The sequence below is a fragment of the Octopus bimaculoides genome, chromosome 7, assembly GCF_046866305.1.
Source record: "Octopus bimaculoides isolate indiv1 chromosome 7, ASM4686630v1, whole genome shotgun sequence".
Lineage (NCBI taxonomy): Eukaryota > Metazoa > Mollusca > Cephalopoda > Octopoda > Octopodidae > Octopus > Octopus bimaculoides.
In genome coordinates this window covers 60,111,621-60,127,866 of record NC_142934.1, presented here as the reverse complement: position 1 = coordinate 60,127,866, position 16,246 = coordinate 60,111,621, and the positions used below count along the sequence as shown (strand labels likewise).

General features: G+C 35.8%; 1 protein-coding gene across 1 annotated transcript in view; it reads left to right on the top strand.

Moving 5' to 3' along the window:
• LOC106867138 (calpain-9) overlaps positions 1 to 16,246 on the top strand; it is an 89,178-nt gene that overhangs the window by 19,281 nt on the left and 53,651 nt on the right. Inside the window, exon 2 of the mRNA XM_052969709.2 lies at positions 9,078 to 9,156. Within this exon, the coding sequence (XP_052825669.1) occupies positions 9,078 to 9,156 (79 nt within the window). The remainder of the gene's footprint in view (positions 1 to 9,077; positions 9,157 to 16,246) is intronic.

Here is a 16,246-nt window from a genome sequence, read left to right as displayed (position 1 = left end):
TTGTGGGTGGGATTTTTTCGTGGGTGGAGCTCTAAGTAATGTCTGAATAAAATAGAAGCGAAACCGAGGCGATTCTGATGATATTGTCGTCGTTGGTGGTGTCGTCGATGGTGGTATATCATTATTGTTGTTAATGGGGATGGTCGTAGCAGTGGTGCGACGGCGTAGTGCAGAGCATGCGGACTGCACGAGGTAGCCATTTTGTTGGGGAGGGTGCAAATATATGCTGAAGGTACTTCACGTTTAAGGAAGGACGTGGCTAAATAGGCTTACTGCACATGGCGACCAAGACCCACGCTACGCTACTGAAGTGATTATGGTAGTTGCTCTTAATATTGTGAAGAAGTGGATAGATGCATCCCCATCGGTTCCAGTAATGAACATTCAGTTGTTTAATCAACTGAGCAACCTGCTCACTGAATTAGCAAAAAAGTGGTTGAATATTCTACAGACTCTAGTTCACTTTAAAGTAATAGGGAGTCAGATTCAGCATGGCACATTTGTGACAAAAGCTGGGGTTTTAAATTACAGATGCAATCCACACAGTTTCAGTCTTCTTACACAGAGGTTATGATAAAATATACTTAGCCAAGATGCTACGCAATGGGATCTAACCTGCAATCTTCCTAATCATTCGATCATGCTGCTTCCGATATATGGGTTGTTGATTGTTTATTGGTTTCTTGTTTGATGACTAACGTAGGGTGGTGAAATGATGTGGTTTGTAATGATGGAATTTAGCCCTAAGTGATCTTTGACCGAGTCTGGTAAATCAACGACATTCCACCCGTACCCCGTCCCGATTTGTTAAAGGTATCTAAAACTTGCATTGTTGTCGAATGTGTCTCATGTTAAGACGGTATGGTCTTAGAGGGACATTTTGTTATTTCTTGCAGGTCGAAAAACCTTGTTGAGACTACTTTCTTAATGGTTAGTTGTAGAGCTAGTTGACAGGAGTCGGAAATGGCTGGAAATTGACGTAGTTTCAATGTAGGGCACTTTGAAAAATGGCTGGTGTGGGGTACGGAAGGTTAACTGTAGTTAGGGCAGGTTGTTAGACAATTGAAGAAATACACGGGTCGACTTTGACTTCCTCTTTCTGGGATTGATTATTCAGTAATGGAGTCGATTTGATTGACTATACGCTTCTCCCAAAATGTGCAACATTATACAAACGTTAGAAATCAATAAAATATTGGTACTGCTTTTATCGATTTAATGTAAACACATTATGCCCTAGTTATTAAATATGCTCCGCTAATCACAAGCTTCCGTTCAACACCAGAAAAAAGGCAAATTCGAATCGATCCTGGAGTCTTAGTCATATTGTCATTTAACTGTGCAAATGTGGCATGTGGTATTTATCTAACAGATGTAAGAAATCATATAGTAAAGTTCACTTTTTTAATATTATCCTATAGTTTATGTGCTGTTATCCTAAACTTCGTGAAGTTGGACAAACTCGTATATAGGGAGAGAATTCCTCCAAAACAATGCATTTCTATAATTGTCGATGGTTATATGTATAATGTATACTTATATCATTAAAAACCGTGTATGCACATTAAAATCTTGTTGACAAGTAGAAATGTAAATATTGCTTCCTCACATTGACGCAGAAATGCGTAAGAGGAATATAGTCGACCCAATACAAGAATACTTATTTTATCTATACTGCTGAAATGAATGGTAAAGTCGACCCAAGCAAGATTTGAACTCAGAATGATGAGCAAAACTAAATGTCTTTAGCATTTAATTCACTGCCCAACCGTTTCTAACAAGCCACCATCCGCTTACACCTGTAAAACGTATACGTGTTGCTTGACAGGCTAGAAATAGAGCCAATTTTTTACATCACACTGTGCCACCTTAGGAAAGGAGAGGAAATATTAGCTAACATAAACCTACATACCGCAAAAAGGACCACATGGCTGTGGCCGGAATGCTATTGAGCATAGGTCTATTTGATCAGTGTTGTCCTAGGGTTAAACAACAACAAATACAAAAAATAGCATAATCTGCATAGATTTTTTTCTCCTTTTGCATTTTTCGTTTTCAGTTTTATTTTCTATAAAATATTTTGTTATTCATTGTCTTCGTGTCAGAAAAGAAATTGCCCACTCAATAAACACTCAACGCTCGGTCTGGGAATCGAAACCGCGATGGTATGACCGGAGGTCCGCTGCCCTAACCACTGGGTCATTGCGCCTCCTGTCTGAGATATAATGCTTAAAAAACAGACAGGATGGTTATCGCTGGAATGTTTTATTTTATTTGGGGGGATTTTTTTCTCAATTTAATGTATTATTGAGAGAATTATTATTCGAACTGGTAGTTTGTTGTACGGCACTTCTCTCACTTTACTTTGTGAGTTCAAATCCCACCCCGCCGATTAAAACTGCTGGTCGTGTACTTATATCAGAAATTATTATTCTCTCGGTGTAGACCTCTAAATCGTAGAGAAGGAATTGGAGAGGGCACTTGCTCTTGGTATTCAGGGAAATCTCGGACAGTGGGTTTCTTCGATTATCTCTAGAGGCCCACCTGTATTAGAAGAGCTGCATCTCTATCATCCTCCTCCCACCTCTATTTTTAAAAAGACAAAAACCTTTGTATACTATGTATGTGTCCCTTCTTTTTCACTGTATACCATGTATATTTAACCTCCCCCTTTGATCATTTCATTATATGTAAACTCCCACACTTTGTCTTTGTATTGTCCCCCTCATTCTTTGCTCTTGTGACAAATAAATGAAATCGTCATCATTATTATCATTGGCGGCGAGCTGGCAGAATCGCTAGCACACCGGGTGAAATGCTTAGCGGTATTTCGTCTGCTGTTACGTACTGAGTTCAAATTCCGCCGAGGTTGACTTTGCCTTTCATCCTTTTGGGGTCGATGAAATAAGTACCAGTTACGCACTAGTGCGTATAATCGATTAGGTCCCTCCCCAAAAATTTCAGGCCTTGTACCTATTGTAGAAAGAATTATTAAGGCGGTGACCTCGCAGACTCGTTAGCACGCCGGGCAAAACGTTTAGCAGCATTTCGTTCGTCTTTACGTTCTGAGTTCAAATTCCACCGAGGTTGACTTTGCTTTTCATCCTTTCGGGGTCGATAAAATAAGTACCAGTTATATAGTGAGGTCGATATGACTGACTAGTCCCCGCCTCAAAATTTCAGGCCTTGTGCCTTTGGTAGGACGGATTATTATTTTTAAGGCGGTGATTTGACAGAATAGTTAGTGCATCGGAGAAAATACTTAGCGGCATTTTTTCCGTCTTTTTAGGTTCTGATATCAAATGCAACCGAGGTTAACTTTGCCTTTCATCCTTTCGGTGTCAAGAAAATAAGTACCAGCCAAGTTCTAGAGTCGATGTAATCGACTAGTCCCTTTTCTAAAATTGTCGGCCTTGTACCAAAATTTGAAACGATTATCATGGTTGTTAATCTTAGAGTCGTAGGTTTGCAGAATCGTTAGAGCGTTGGACAAAATATCTTGCAATATTTGTTCTAGCTTTGTAGTTTCTTAGTTTAAATTCTGTTATTGTCAACATTCTGTTTCCTCCTTCCAGTGACCTGTCAAATAAAATACTTGTCAAATACCGAGATCGACGGTATTGACTTAGGTCTTCCTTCAAAATTGCTGGTCTTGGAGTTAAATTAGGGATCGTTATTAAGATAGTAGAACAGGCAGTGGACCTAGCGCTACTTCGTTTTACAGTGTGAATGAAGTTCTCACGGGGACCGACTTTGACTTTCGTCTCTTCTGGAAGAGATAATCTAAGCACCAGTTGTACGACAGTGTTGATTTAATCGACTAAATAACTTTCCCAATATCTGGAACCTTTTGTCTATATTAGCGTTTGGATGATCAATGCATTATGTTCAATCGGTCTAGACTCCCGTATTTGCTGTTGAGTCGCTTAGTGAATAAACAGAGCTTTTCTAGAAAAATATAGATTTCGTGTGAGATGTCAACCATCTCGTCTAATCGGATATTTCTGATCTCGCTTTGAAGTTGTTTTTTTTGTTTTGTTTTTTTCTCTTTTAATCAATGATCATGTATGTATGTACGTATAAATGTGTATGCGTGTACGAATGTATGTATGTCAAACTATCAAAATAACAGAAAGTATTGACATTTTGTGAAGAGCTATTAAACAGTTTTTTTCTCTATAAACCGTAATCGAAAGTATTGATCTTTTTACTTAGTTAAAAAAAAACATCAATTAAGAAGCGAATAAGAGTATTAAGTGTTCGCTTTCTTCACTCCCGACAGATTTTGTAGCATAAGTATTTCAGCGAGTAATTGAGCCAATTTCACTAACTAACTGATCTTATTTGTTGTTTTTGTTCTTGTTTTACCCCAGACCAACCCTAAACGAGCAGGTCTATAATCAAACACGTTCCGCTTGCATCCACTCTATCTTTTATATAGACATAATGTATTGATGAATGTATTACCCATTCATCAATACTGTTTCTAGCAGTTCGAATAACCGATTAGAGATTCCCTGGTTGGTTCGAGTTCTTATTACTGCATCGTATCAACAAACTATTGGGTTTCTTAATTTGGCTGTGAATTTATAAGAATTTCATTATATTATCGCTATTAAATGAGTTAGTAGAAAATGTAGAGCATCCGGGTTAAATCTCATATTATGCTTATTTCATCCAACCTCTCTCTCTCTCTCTCTCTCTTCCTCTCTCTCTCTCTCTCTCTCTCTCTCTCTCTCTCTCTATAAGAGAGAAGCGTTTCGAGTTGAGTTCAAATCTGACCACGATGGTCTTGGTTTCCATTCAACATGGATCGATAAAACAAGTACCAGCAGCAATACACTTTCGAGAATTCCCATAATTCATTATGTTATAGGACCAACAGCAAAAGACTTTTAGAGCAATTAATCTCATCGAAGCTCGACCTTTTACTAAATCATATTAACAGCATTCGAACACGGTGTTGCAGTATAATAGCACGCGTACTGCGTTTGATCTGATCAATTGGCACTTGGTCTGAATTCAGAATTTAGAGATCACAAAAGAAGTAAGCAAAGTTAAAGGATAAAATCCGATGTTCTAATCTTTACCTACATATGAATTGTTGTGCTTATGTAAGAAATCAATGTTGTTGTACTAGTAATATCGGTTGTGTTGGAGCAAATGTGTTATAGTTTACGACATATTCACAAACGATGCGCCTGGGTTTTTTTAAAATATAATCCATATTGATGTTTGAGCGTCATGAAAAAACGTGTTAAAACGCGTTCTTCATTGTTTTGTTATACACAAATGATGGTGGATATCTGTCGTTCGATGACGAGGATTCAGCTCTTCGACCAACTAAATACCTCCTCTTCATTTAACGTGTAAGTGATTGAATCAACATGATACACAGTATGACAAAGCTGTACTTTTTAAAATACTAATGCAATCTACCAGATGTTTGCCCATGGTACCACGCAGTGGGATTGATCCCGGGACTTCGAGCTTACGCTTACATGCACAAGTGTAATTAATCCTTTCTTATTTTGGCTCAAGGCCAGTTATTTTGAAAGGTATTGAAGTCGATTACATCGACTCAATTGGTACTTTTTTATCGACCCCAAAAGGATAAAAGGCAAAGTCGGCATCGGTGGCATTTGAACTCAGAACGTAAAGACGGATAAAATAACGCTAAGCATTTCGTCGGGAGTGGTAATGATTCTACTAGTTCCCGCTTCATACAGAAGTATAATTAATCTTTTCTATGATACGCACAAGGCTTGAAGTTTTGATGGAGAGGGCTAGTCGATTACATCGACCCTAGTACTCAAACGGTACATTGTTTTATCGACCCCCCCCCCCCCACCTTAAAAAAAAGGATCAAAAGCAAATTCGACCACGGCGGAATTTGAACTCAGAACATAAAGACGGACAAAATGTTTAGAAGCATTTTGTCCGGGCTGCTAACGATTCTGCCAGCTTGACGCCTTTTACACAAATATAATTAAGTTAAGGATATTTTTAAGATGATAGGACTTGATATGAGGCAAATTTAACAGTTATTGCTAACAAGTCGGGCAACCACAATGGCCTACTCGCTAATTTTCTTTTGAGTGATATATTAAGCTTATTGTAATCGAGTAAAGACCACCGCTTCAAAAAGAAATCTATTGCAATCTCGTGCCAAAAGAAATCTATTGCAAAACGGTGGATTGACTGAATCGTTAGGATTGCGGACAAAATTTTTAGTTTCGAATCTTTTCATTCCAAATTAAAATCTCAATGCGTTTTATCCTTCCGGTGTTGATGAATATAGTTATATCATTCCATTGGTTGGATTTAGATGATATCCCTACAAAGCATCCTTCATGTGAATGGTATTATAATAGAAAACTGAGTGAAAGATTTGTACATCATCTCTACATGGTGAGCCGACTGACTATTCAATAATAGACAGTTACCAAACGACTTCTACGAAGACCAGCCGCCACGTAATCTGGACATGTGCTACTTTGACTGGATGCGCAATATAAAACTCTGTTGTCTTTACTTTGTGCGAAGAAAGAAAAATAATAGTAATCCTGTTCAGGTTAGCCGGAATATAAGTGTTGTATCTTTAGCAACGATATCAAAAATAAATTCTTGTCTATACATATCTATCAGGCTGAGATGATGAATTTATATTATGCATATTGTTTATAATAATGAAAATAACAATCAAGATGAAGCCACCAGTCCGACTAATTTAAACAGTATCGGGGCCGGTTTAAACAGATGTGCTCAAATTGGTTCCCCACGCTCAGAGAGGGCCCCGTTCACATCCTCAAGCAGAGGACAATATAATGAATTTTTAGTATATAATTGTGGTTAATGGTGGAGTCTCAAACCCTCAACGCGTTTTGGTCGTGAGTGGCGTACTACACGAAGCATAAAACATCAATCTTCAGCTTTTGGTAGAGTAGAGGGCCCCATTGACAATTTCCTAATCGCACTTCCTAGTGCCGGCTCTAACAGTTTACATAATTCTTATCAAATGCTGAAGCTCTTTAACTAAATACTATAGAATTGGGAACTTGCGGTGGTCATTTGAAACAGTAGTCAGAGCATTGGACAAATACCTTGTGGTTATTGTTCTTTGTGCTTGAGGTTCAAATCCTGTCGAAGTTAACTTTTGTCTTTCATCCTTCCAGGATTAATCTGGGCAGTTACATTGCTCAAATCCTCGCTCATAATGCTTTAAAGAGAGGTAAAATGGCAGATTACCGTGCCATCAATGAAACGAGCGGGTTTTTCTTACTCTGAAGTGAGATAGGGGAAAGATTAGGGAGCAAAAAATCAGTAAAAATGGAAGAAAATAGTGGTAGTTTATGTCTGCATGAATAAATTTGACGTACAAAATATAGAATATCGAATGCTGATGTTCCTAACAAGGAAATTACTTGCATTCATCCGAATGATTATTGATTTATCTGGCAACTTGAAAATACTATACGATTAATCAACCCAAAATAATTGTTCGCCTTCAGCCCATATGCAATGAAAGGGCATGAACAATTAGCGTTACCCTTCATTTACTTACTAGGGCAGCAATAACATTATTGCTAACAGGCCAAGGAATATATACTAGCATTTCAATATATGTACATGCGTGTGTATTTGTTACAAAGCCCTCCCCTTACCAATGCTGAAACAAAGCACATATACAAGACTAAGCCTCTGCATAGATATCTCTCTCTCTCTCTCTCTCTCTCTCTCTCTCTCTCTCTCTCTCTCTCTCTCTCTCTCTCTCTCTCTCTCTCTCTCTCTCTCTCTCTCTCTCTCTCTCTCTCTCTCTCACACACCTAAATATGTGTGTGTATATATATACGTACACACACATATGTATGTGTATTATACACAGAAATGTATGCATTTGCATACATATATACATACATACAGTAGCCTACAATAACTTTACACCCAGGGTAATAAAATGGCATTAATTTAGCTTGTCATTAATTCTTCATTAATTGCTCTCTTGTAAACTATTTCCTGAAGAAGAGTTCTGTCCGAAACGTTGGATTTTCCACTCCCCATTGCACATACACTGTACTCTTTTAATTGATTTCACACATACTCACACAAACATACATGTAGGTAAACAAGCGAAAGGATGTTGCTCTCAACTCATACATTTAAAGTTGTCCGTATTTAATAAAAAGTAGACTCTGCTCAGCATTACTTCATCTTAAAATGCAAACTTACATCTGCGCCTACGAAACCTCAAGTAACATAGAGCTGAGACAATTTGTGTGTGTGTGTGTATGAGAGAGAGAGAGAGAGAGAGAGAGAAAATACTAGTTTGTATACATTTTCGTGTGTATATGTATGCATATGTGAAATATATAAATATGTACTATTTTAATTCATTCAAATTGTCAGTACTTAGTATGTATTTTATATAAAGTTACAACGGAAGATATGTTAAGAAATATATGTATTAGGCTACAAGGGAGTGCGGAGCTTAGACAGGCAGAATCTTCTTTATGTACAGAACACATTACACTTAAATTGTGTATTTGTATAGACACATGCAATACTTAACTACAGGATTCAATCGCGACGTTTGGTGTAATAATGGCTTTACTAATCCCACCGCTAGATGAGTTTGAGTTAGCAATCGAAACACATGACCTCTTCTCATCTAAACTGATATTTGTTTCAATATTCATATTTCTACTTCCTAATGCATTTATCAAATGAGTATTTTACCTGCACATTATTGTACATTACATCATTTTGGTCCCTCTTTAAACCATTGAACACTATACTTATTACATAAAAATATATTGAATGACATATTGATGTGTGTGGTGTAGGCATAATCAATGTTTTAGCTAATCATAATAGCTAAAAGTTCTCCAAAACATATGATAAGCATTCCCATTTTGCACACACACACACACACACACGTCTTGTAAACTTAGTTATATATCAACCTAGTTATAATTGTGAGTTCAATAACGGCTAATTCGTATGATATTTCGAACTTTAGAAATTACTCGTTTATTTGGATCGTATTTATTGTGAACATTTTTTTTCTTTCAAATTAGGACATTGTAAAAAAAGGACAACGACCTGTATTTGTTGAAAAAGGAATTAATTACAGGGATTTGGACCAAGGTGATATCGGTGAGTTTATGATTTTATACAGCTTTTTGAAGAATACATCTTAGAGGCAGAAGTGAATTTCCATAGAACTGTAATAACGACCTGATTTCGATACCTGTTGTAACTTTCTCTCCCCGCCCCTTTCGCTTATATATTCTCCCTAGAAAAGTTTAAATGTCAAAATTCCTGTTTCCTCTTGCTAAGTCAATAGCCAGGTTCCTATATAACCGTTAACCTATATTGATGTATACTCCCGATCGCATATGTCAGGAAATGTCAGGTAATTATCCATAGTTAAATTAAATAAACAATTAATAATCTTCGTGTTTATGAAGTCTGTAATGCGTTAAGCCTTAAAGCCTCAGCTGAAATTCTTGTCGTTAAATTGCATAATCTTATTACTCGTCATTTTATCGTTACGAGAAAAGATAAATGCTGCCCTACAAGCACATATCAACGATTAAAATTCAGAATATCTTCATATTCTATACAGCCTATAGAGATAATAAGTCACTCTGGTTTGTCTTATTACCATCTACATCTGATTTTATATTTAATTACAAATTGCCTGTATTTCAAGAAGCTTCACTAACAAATGTTTGTGTGTGTTCTCTTTATTGTTGTAAAATATTCTTAAGTTAAATTAGTATAGGTCTACTAAGCAAATTTCTTTCGTGATATAGCATTCTTTTTCATTCATATCGTATTGAAGGACTTCCATACATTTACTTCGTTAAAGCTATTCAACTTTGCAATAGTGATACTTCTATCCAAGGTATTAATTAAAACTATCCATTCTGCATGATTAGTCTCTCAAATTTTACTGAAACTAACTTCTCATACCGGCAAGCCAATCAAAACTTCTACATAGTCAGCAGCATCTCTAGAGTACGTGTTGATACCTAATGCGTTAACTTACGGTCTTATTCCCCGTATTATGGAAACGCTTCTCGTACAGAATCCTTATTTTCCAGAATCCACACAGAATCCTTATTCTTTATTCTGTTATTCTTTTGCTTGTTTCAGTCAGTTTTTGTACTAATATTTATTTGTAGACCGTAATTCCTGTATATCACCTAATGTAATGAAAATAGCAGTAATATAAATAGCCAGGAAAATTAAACGTTTAAATTATTATATCCTACAAACAACCTGAATCTATCAATATCTACATAGTTTCGTGAGGCTACAGTGAAAATTCGCTAAGAATGTAATAAAATTAGAGTAAAGACTTTTAAGAACTACATCAAAATAACGTTATTAAAATTAAACTTTAGATGCTACATGACACATTTATGGATTAAATTTGCGCTTTATATGATTTTGATACGATTTTTTATGTGCCTTTCCTAGTGTAACCCTCCTATTATACTGTAGTTCAATGCGGTCTACACCCACGCACACACCCTATTACACCCGTCTTCTTTGTTGACCGAGATCTCTTCCATTAAAAAGGCTAACACATTTTTAAAATCCTGAAACTTTAGGTCAACTTGACCTCTGATTCGTACAAGATGTTTAGTATATTGAAAACGTCCAGTCGTTATCCTTTATTCCATAGGTGTGCTCAAGAAGAACTAAGTTGAATTAACCAATAACAATTAGAACAAATTCTCATTGCAGTGAAAACCTGTTATGACAACATGTAATGAAATCTGGTCTTGCCCAATAGTCGGTAGTGTTAATTAATGCAATGGGGTCATACGAACGTTTTCAATTAAGCAGGTTCTTTTTATTTTTGGAAGCGGATTTTTTTCTATTTCTAGAGTTAATTCAAACTTTTGTGTACCAGTCATACTTTCCGGTGGTAGCGATAACGGTTATTATGAGCTGTTGTCTTCAGGGCATCGGTCTGAGGGCCGGTGACCCAACAAAGGGTTCGAAGATCAAAAATAGAGACCCGTGATTTTCTGACGTGAGAAGGACACCCCAACTTTTTTTCAGAAGCAAACTCGTTTTGTCTTGCAATTTTCTCTCCAAAGCTCTCCATGTTTATGACCCACATCAGCTCTTAGTGAGGAGAGCTTTGGGTACAAAAGTTGTCGATCGAACGATGAGATCTTTTGTGCTGTGGTATAGCTGCGGTTTGTATCGTTACCAAGCCCCAGGTTAACTCTGATTCAGCAAGCTTATCTTCTAATGCATTCTAGTCATGGCCACTCCATCTTTTTTCCTATCAACAGTAAATCTATATTATCTAATGCGCACGTTCTTTAAGACACTAAGGTGCGATTTGACTGCTATTTTTAGAAAGTTGATCGACCAGTACAATAATGCATTGATTGGTTGTAAGTGTTAGTGTTCTAGTGTGGTCACGTGTTTAGTTGCATCTGGTGATGTGATGCAATGTGGCGGTGATGTGTGATGTAGTGAAAATCCAGAACTAAATTACTATGGCATGAATCGTTGCAAGGACGGATTTGAAATGATGTTAGTAAAAGACAAAGGACAATTATGTTAAAAAAAAGTTTGAGAAGCACTCTTGTAGACGATTTAACTGACAACCGTGTGTTAATCAGCCCGAATGAAATGAATGCTTAAACTAATTCGAATGGGATTGTTTGTCAACTCAACAACTGTTGTCCTTTGCCTACAGGAGATAAAGTCGGGTAATTGTCGTACTGATGACGGCTATTAAAGCGTCCACAACTGTTCTCTCATTTCTAGACCATTAAACGTGTCCGTTTCTTTAATGTCGACTTTGAAGAATTCTTGAATCTTGAGATTATCTCTGCTTCTCAAGTGAAGCTGGTCTTAATTGTCATATAGTAACAATGATACATCTTCTAGAGACGGAGATAATTTTAATAAATGTTTAAATTTATATTGTAAGATATTTGATATGTCTCTATTTGTGTATATATAGTGAAGGCGCATGGCTCAGTGGTTAGAGCGTCAGGTTCACAATCGTGAGGTAGTGAGTTCGATTTCCGGACCGGGCTGTGTTGTGTTCTTGAGCAAGACAATTTATCTCTCGTTGCTCCAGTTCATTCAGCTGTGTTTCGCTTGGACAACATCGGTGGCATGGAGAGGAAAAGCTGGTATGCATGGGTGACTGCTCGTTTTCCATAAACAACCTTGCCCGGACTTGTGCTTCGAAGAGTAACTTTCTAGGTGTAATCCCATGGTCATTCATGACCGAAGTGGGGTGTTATTCTTTTGTCTATATTAAAAAGAAACACTTGATTCGCTGAGTATACAATATTCATTGTCTGTCTTCGGGACGTTTTTAAAAATTCCTCCTTTTCAAAAATACAGCTATTTATATTATAGTACTTTATGTAGAGTCAGAGTAATTGTTTTACACTTCTTTATTTCATTATGAGTATATCTTGGGAATATCTTGCTCAATGTGGCGAAGTACTGTATGCTCTGGACATCAGCGCTCAATAAATGATCGGAAAAGGAGAAACTAAAGATAAGAAAGTTGCACGGAAAACAAGATACTCACCAGGTCTTGCTTCGACTGCTAGGTACTCCAACTGTAACTGTGGATTTTATGTCAATAATGGCCTAACAAGCCGCTTCAGAATCCACAAACAGTAAAGCTGCTAATCTGGTCATTTTCAGTTATATGAAGGATGAATGTCAATATCAAAGGAATCTGCTTAATGATTTCTGCCATATCTGACAGAGGAATCGAAAAATGAATAAAAATTATATATATATATATATATATATATATATATATATATATATATATAATAGCTTATTGTATACAGTGCTCAGGTACAATACAACACTTCAGAAAAGAGTGCGAATGTAACAAAATACAGTAATAAATCAGGTAATGATAAGAATGCAATGACAGAAAAATACGATGATAGAAAAATGCATAGTGTACACAACAAAATACAAGAAAATGAAAGTGAACGAAGTCATAAAAACTGACGCTGCATAGATTGGAAGGTATAGTGTTAACTAATTTCAATTAATATGCGATTTTTAGCAAACATCCGACACCAGTAGTTTATTCAATTCTTTGACAATTTTGTGTATGAGTGCTGCGCTGTTTTTGAATTTATGAATGTGTCCAAATATGATAGAATATTGCATTCAAAAAGGTGGCTAAAATTATTGTTGGAAAGATGATAGATATTCTTGAGGGTTTTTACCAAGTCAGATGCTGTACGTCGAAGATTGAATTCATCGATGCCCAAGACGTTCAAAATATGTTAGAATTAATATTATGGTTTTCCTTTTGCAGATGATTGTTTAATTATCTTGACAGAGTAGTAAGTAGACCCTTGGCCTAATTGTGAATATTTGACTGATTAATAAAGCTTCAACACCCACGCGTCAAATTTATTTGGCAGCATTCAAGCGAGATGATAGAGTAACGGTTACATATCACAAAGTACTTAATTCCAGGTTTTGCCGTTGTATCTAGTTCAAGAGTGACTTTGTTCGAGAATTCAGTATTTTTGGTTCTTGTTATGGTTTAGCCCCAGATGATTAGACCTGATGAGCAGACCTATGTTCAAAGACAGGCAGCTGTGACCATTCCATCTTTTTAAGAATTTGTCGGGCTACATTATTATCGATTGTAAATTTAAAGTAAAAGAGCCATTTAATTAGAAGCAAAACAATTAAATTCACTTTAAGTTTTATTTTATTTATTTTTTTTTTTTTTTGTGAGGCGTCGAAATTTACATCACACAATTCACACACAAAAACAAAATCATAATTTAAAATGAATTTAACAGCTCTTTGCGTTATCAAATGATTCTTTGCGATGGTTTTTCTAACAACTTTTAAAGTTATTTCATTTTATCTCTACGGTTTCATCAGTCGGTAACGTGTGTAACAGATGGCTTAAATTGTGTCAAGTTAATTACTTTTTTAAAACTAGAAAACCGCGTACAGGCATACATTAGTGAACGATAAAGCAGTGAAAGTTAAAAGAAGTGTCATACTCGGTAGATTATACGAATACGATGTGATTTGTCAAAATATGTTTGAAGAAGCTTTGGAGAGTAATCTGAAATGTTTTTATATATTTTGTATCCATTCTTTCTACTGTTGTCCATTACCTATCAAGAATTATCTTCTCGTAAAAATATAAAGACCGCCACAAAATCACCTATCGAGAATTGCTTTCTTGTCACAAAAATATAGTGACAACCACAAAATTAGAAGAAGCATTACACAGCTAAAAGATCATTGGAAACATTAGGTCATCTTACAAGTGTATATTTTATCCCCACTATGAAAAATATGCACTGTGGATATAAACAACAGGTTTTTCTCTGAGTGTCCAAAAAAGAAAGATCAACATGATTAATTTCAGCATTTATTGTTGCTTCATCAGATATCAGTTACTGACTTTTCTGACCACTGGGAGAATAGCAGCTAATCGCTATTTATAATATACACAAACTGAAATTGTCTACTTAATGTGCATAATCTGTGCAAGCGTTGGTATCTACAATTTACAGTACTCCATATAATTATAACTGAAAAGCAAGACTAAAGTGTGTTTACTGAAAACATACACTTCTAAGTTTACCTTACATTTTTAATTGTCCTCTCATCGCATAATCATTTAATTTATGCTGCTAATGCCTAGTCTAATATGCAAATACGCAGGTCACTTTGCTTTTGACGGAATTTATGTGTATTATAAATAGTTATAAGCTACTATTTTCTCTGGCCAGGAGTAGTAACGAATGCTGAAATAAGTTACGTTGATCTTCCTTTTTCACCACTGACGTAGTTTATCCACGATGTTTACTTTAGCAGCCAGAGTAAGATGTATGTTTACAAAAGACACAGACTCCTAAGTCTCTTTCACTTACATGTCCAGCTACAAAATTATACAAAATGCAATTATTTCCTCTTTATAATTTAATCTTCGGAGAATAAGTTTCTGTGTTGCATACCAGAGATTCTATATTAAATACTGTTATATTTAAAAGAAAATCGTTGTGTATGTGAGCGTGTGCGTGCGTGTTTTCTTATATCTCAATGTAGATCTTGGAAGAATACAAATATTTAAGGTTAAGAAATATATAGATGAAGAATTTTATTTGAATTCCTACAATAAGTTAACACAAAAGCTTAGACTCAAACATGCATTGGTGATTATCAGAGTATAAAGAGAAATATATAAACAATAAATGGCTATGCATTGAAAAGTAGGGCATCTAGAATTAGACAATAAGAGAAAGATAATGTTCTTAGCCTAATCTATTTTCTAGAACGTTATTGTTTAAACGAAATATAAAGAATATCATAAAAGGTATCTTAAAATAGCATAAAATATAGGGCAGAATGTTGTTGTTGTTGAAAAACAGAAAGAAACTTATCAAACAAATTAATTTGTTTAATGGTTTAAAATAAAAGAAAACTGAAAAAGAAAACAAGCTCTCGAAAAAAAAACATTTACAAACATTTTATAGTTTGATTTATAGCAATGTTATTGCTATATTGCTATGTTAACCTGTATACAGAAGCAAATATGTGTTATCCAAGTTTATCACCAGCTGAAAGTGGAATGTTTTACACATTCCTTACATTCTAATAGTATTTATATGCAATAGGTAATTCAGTTATTTCTTACATTGCTTCTGTGTGGTATTGCTACGTCAAGACAAACGGACAGTTGTAGGGGTGCCGTTGAGTTTGCCTTTAAAAATTTGCTATCGGAAAGGTTGGCGAATATATAAAAAGAAATCGTTTATGTGTATTAGTTCATTCCTTCATTTCAAAATATACAACAGATCTTGGAAAATATGCGGACATATATAAGTTTTGCTGTATCATAATGCATGATAGACTATTTGTAGCTGGTGAGGGCCTAATGCTGGACATCCTGAAGAAAAAGACTAGATTTATCATCTACACCATATGGTCCTCCATACGAGCCAAAGGTTTATTCCATGTTCCTGTATAGTATATTTGTTTATAAGAAAGAGCTGTCTTTTGTATGGGCAATAGAAAGTTGTTTTCCATGCATACGTGTATGTATATATACATATGTGTGTTGGCACTCCGTCGCTTACGACGTCGAGGGTTCCAGTTGATCCGATCAACGGAACAGCCTGCTCGTGAAATTAACGTGCAAGTGGCTGAGCACTCCACAGACATGTGTACCCTTAACGTAGTTCTC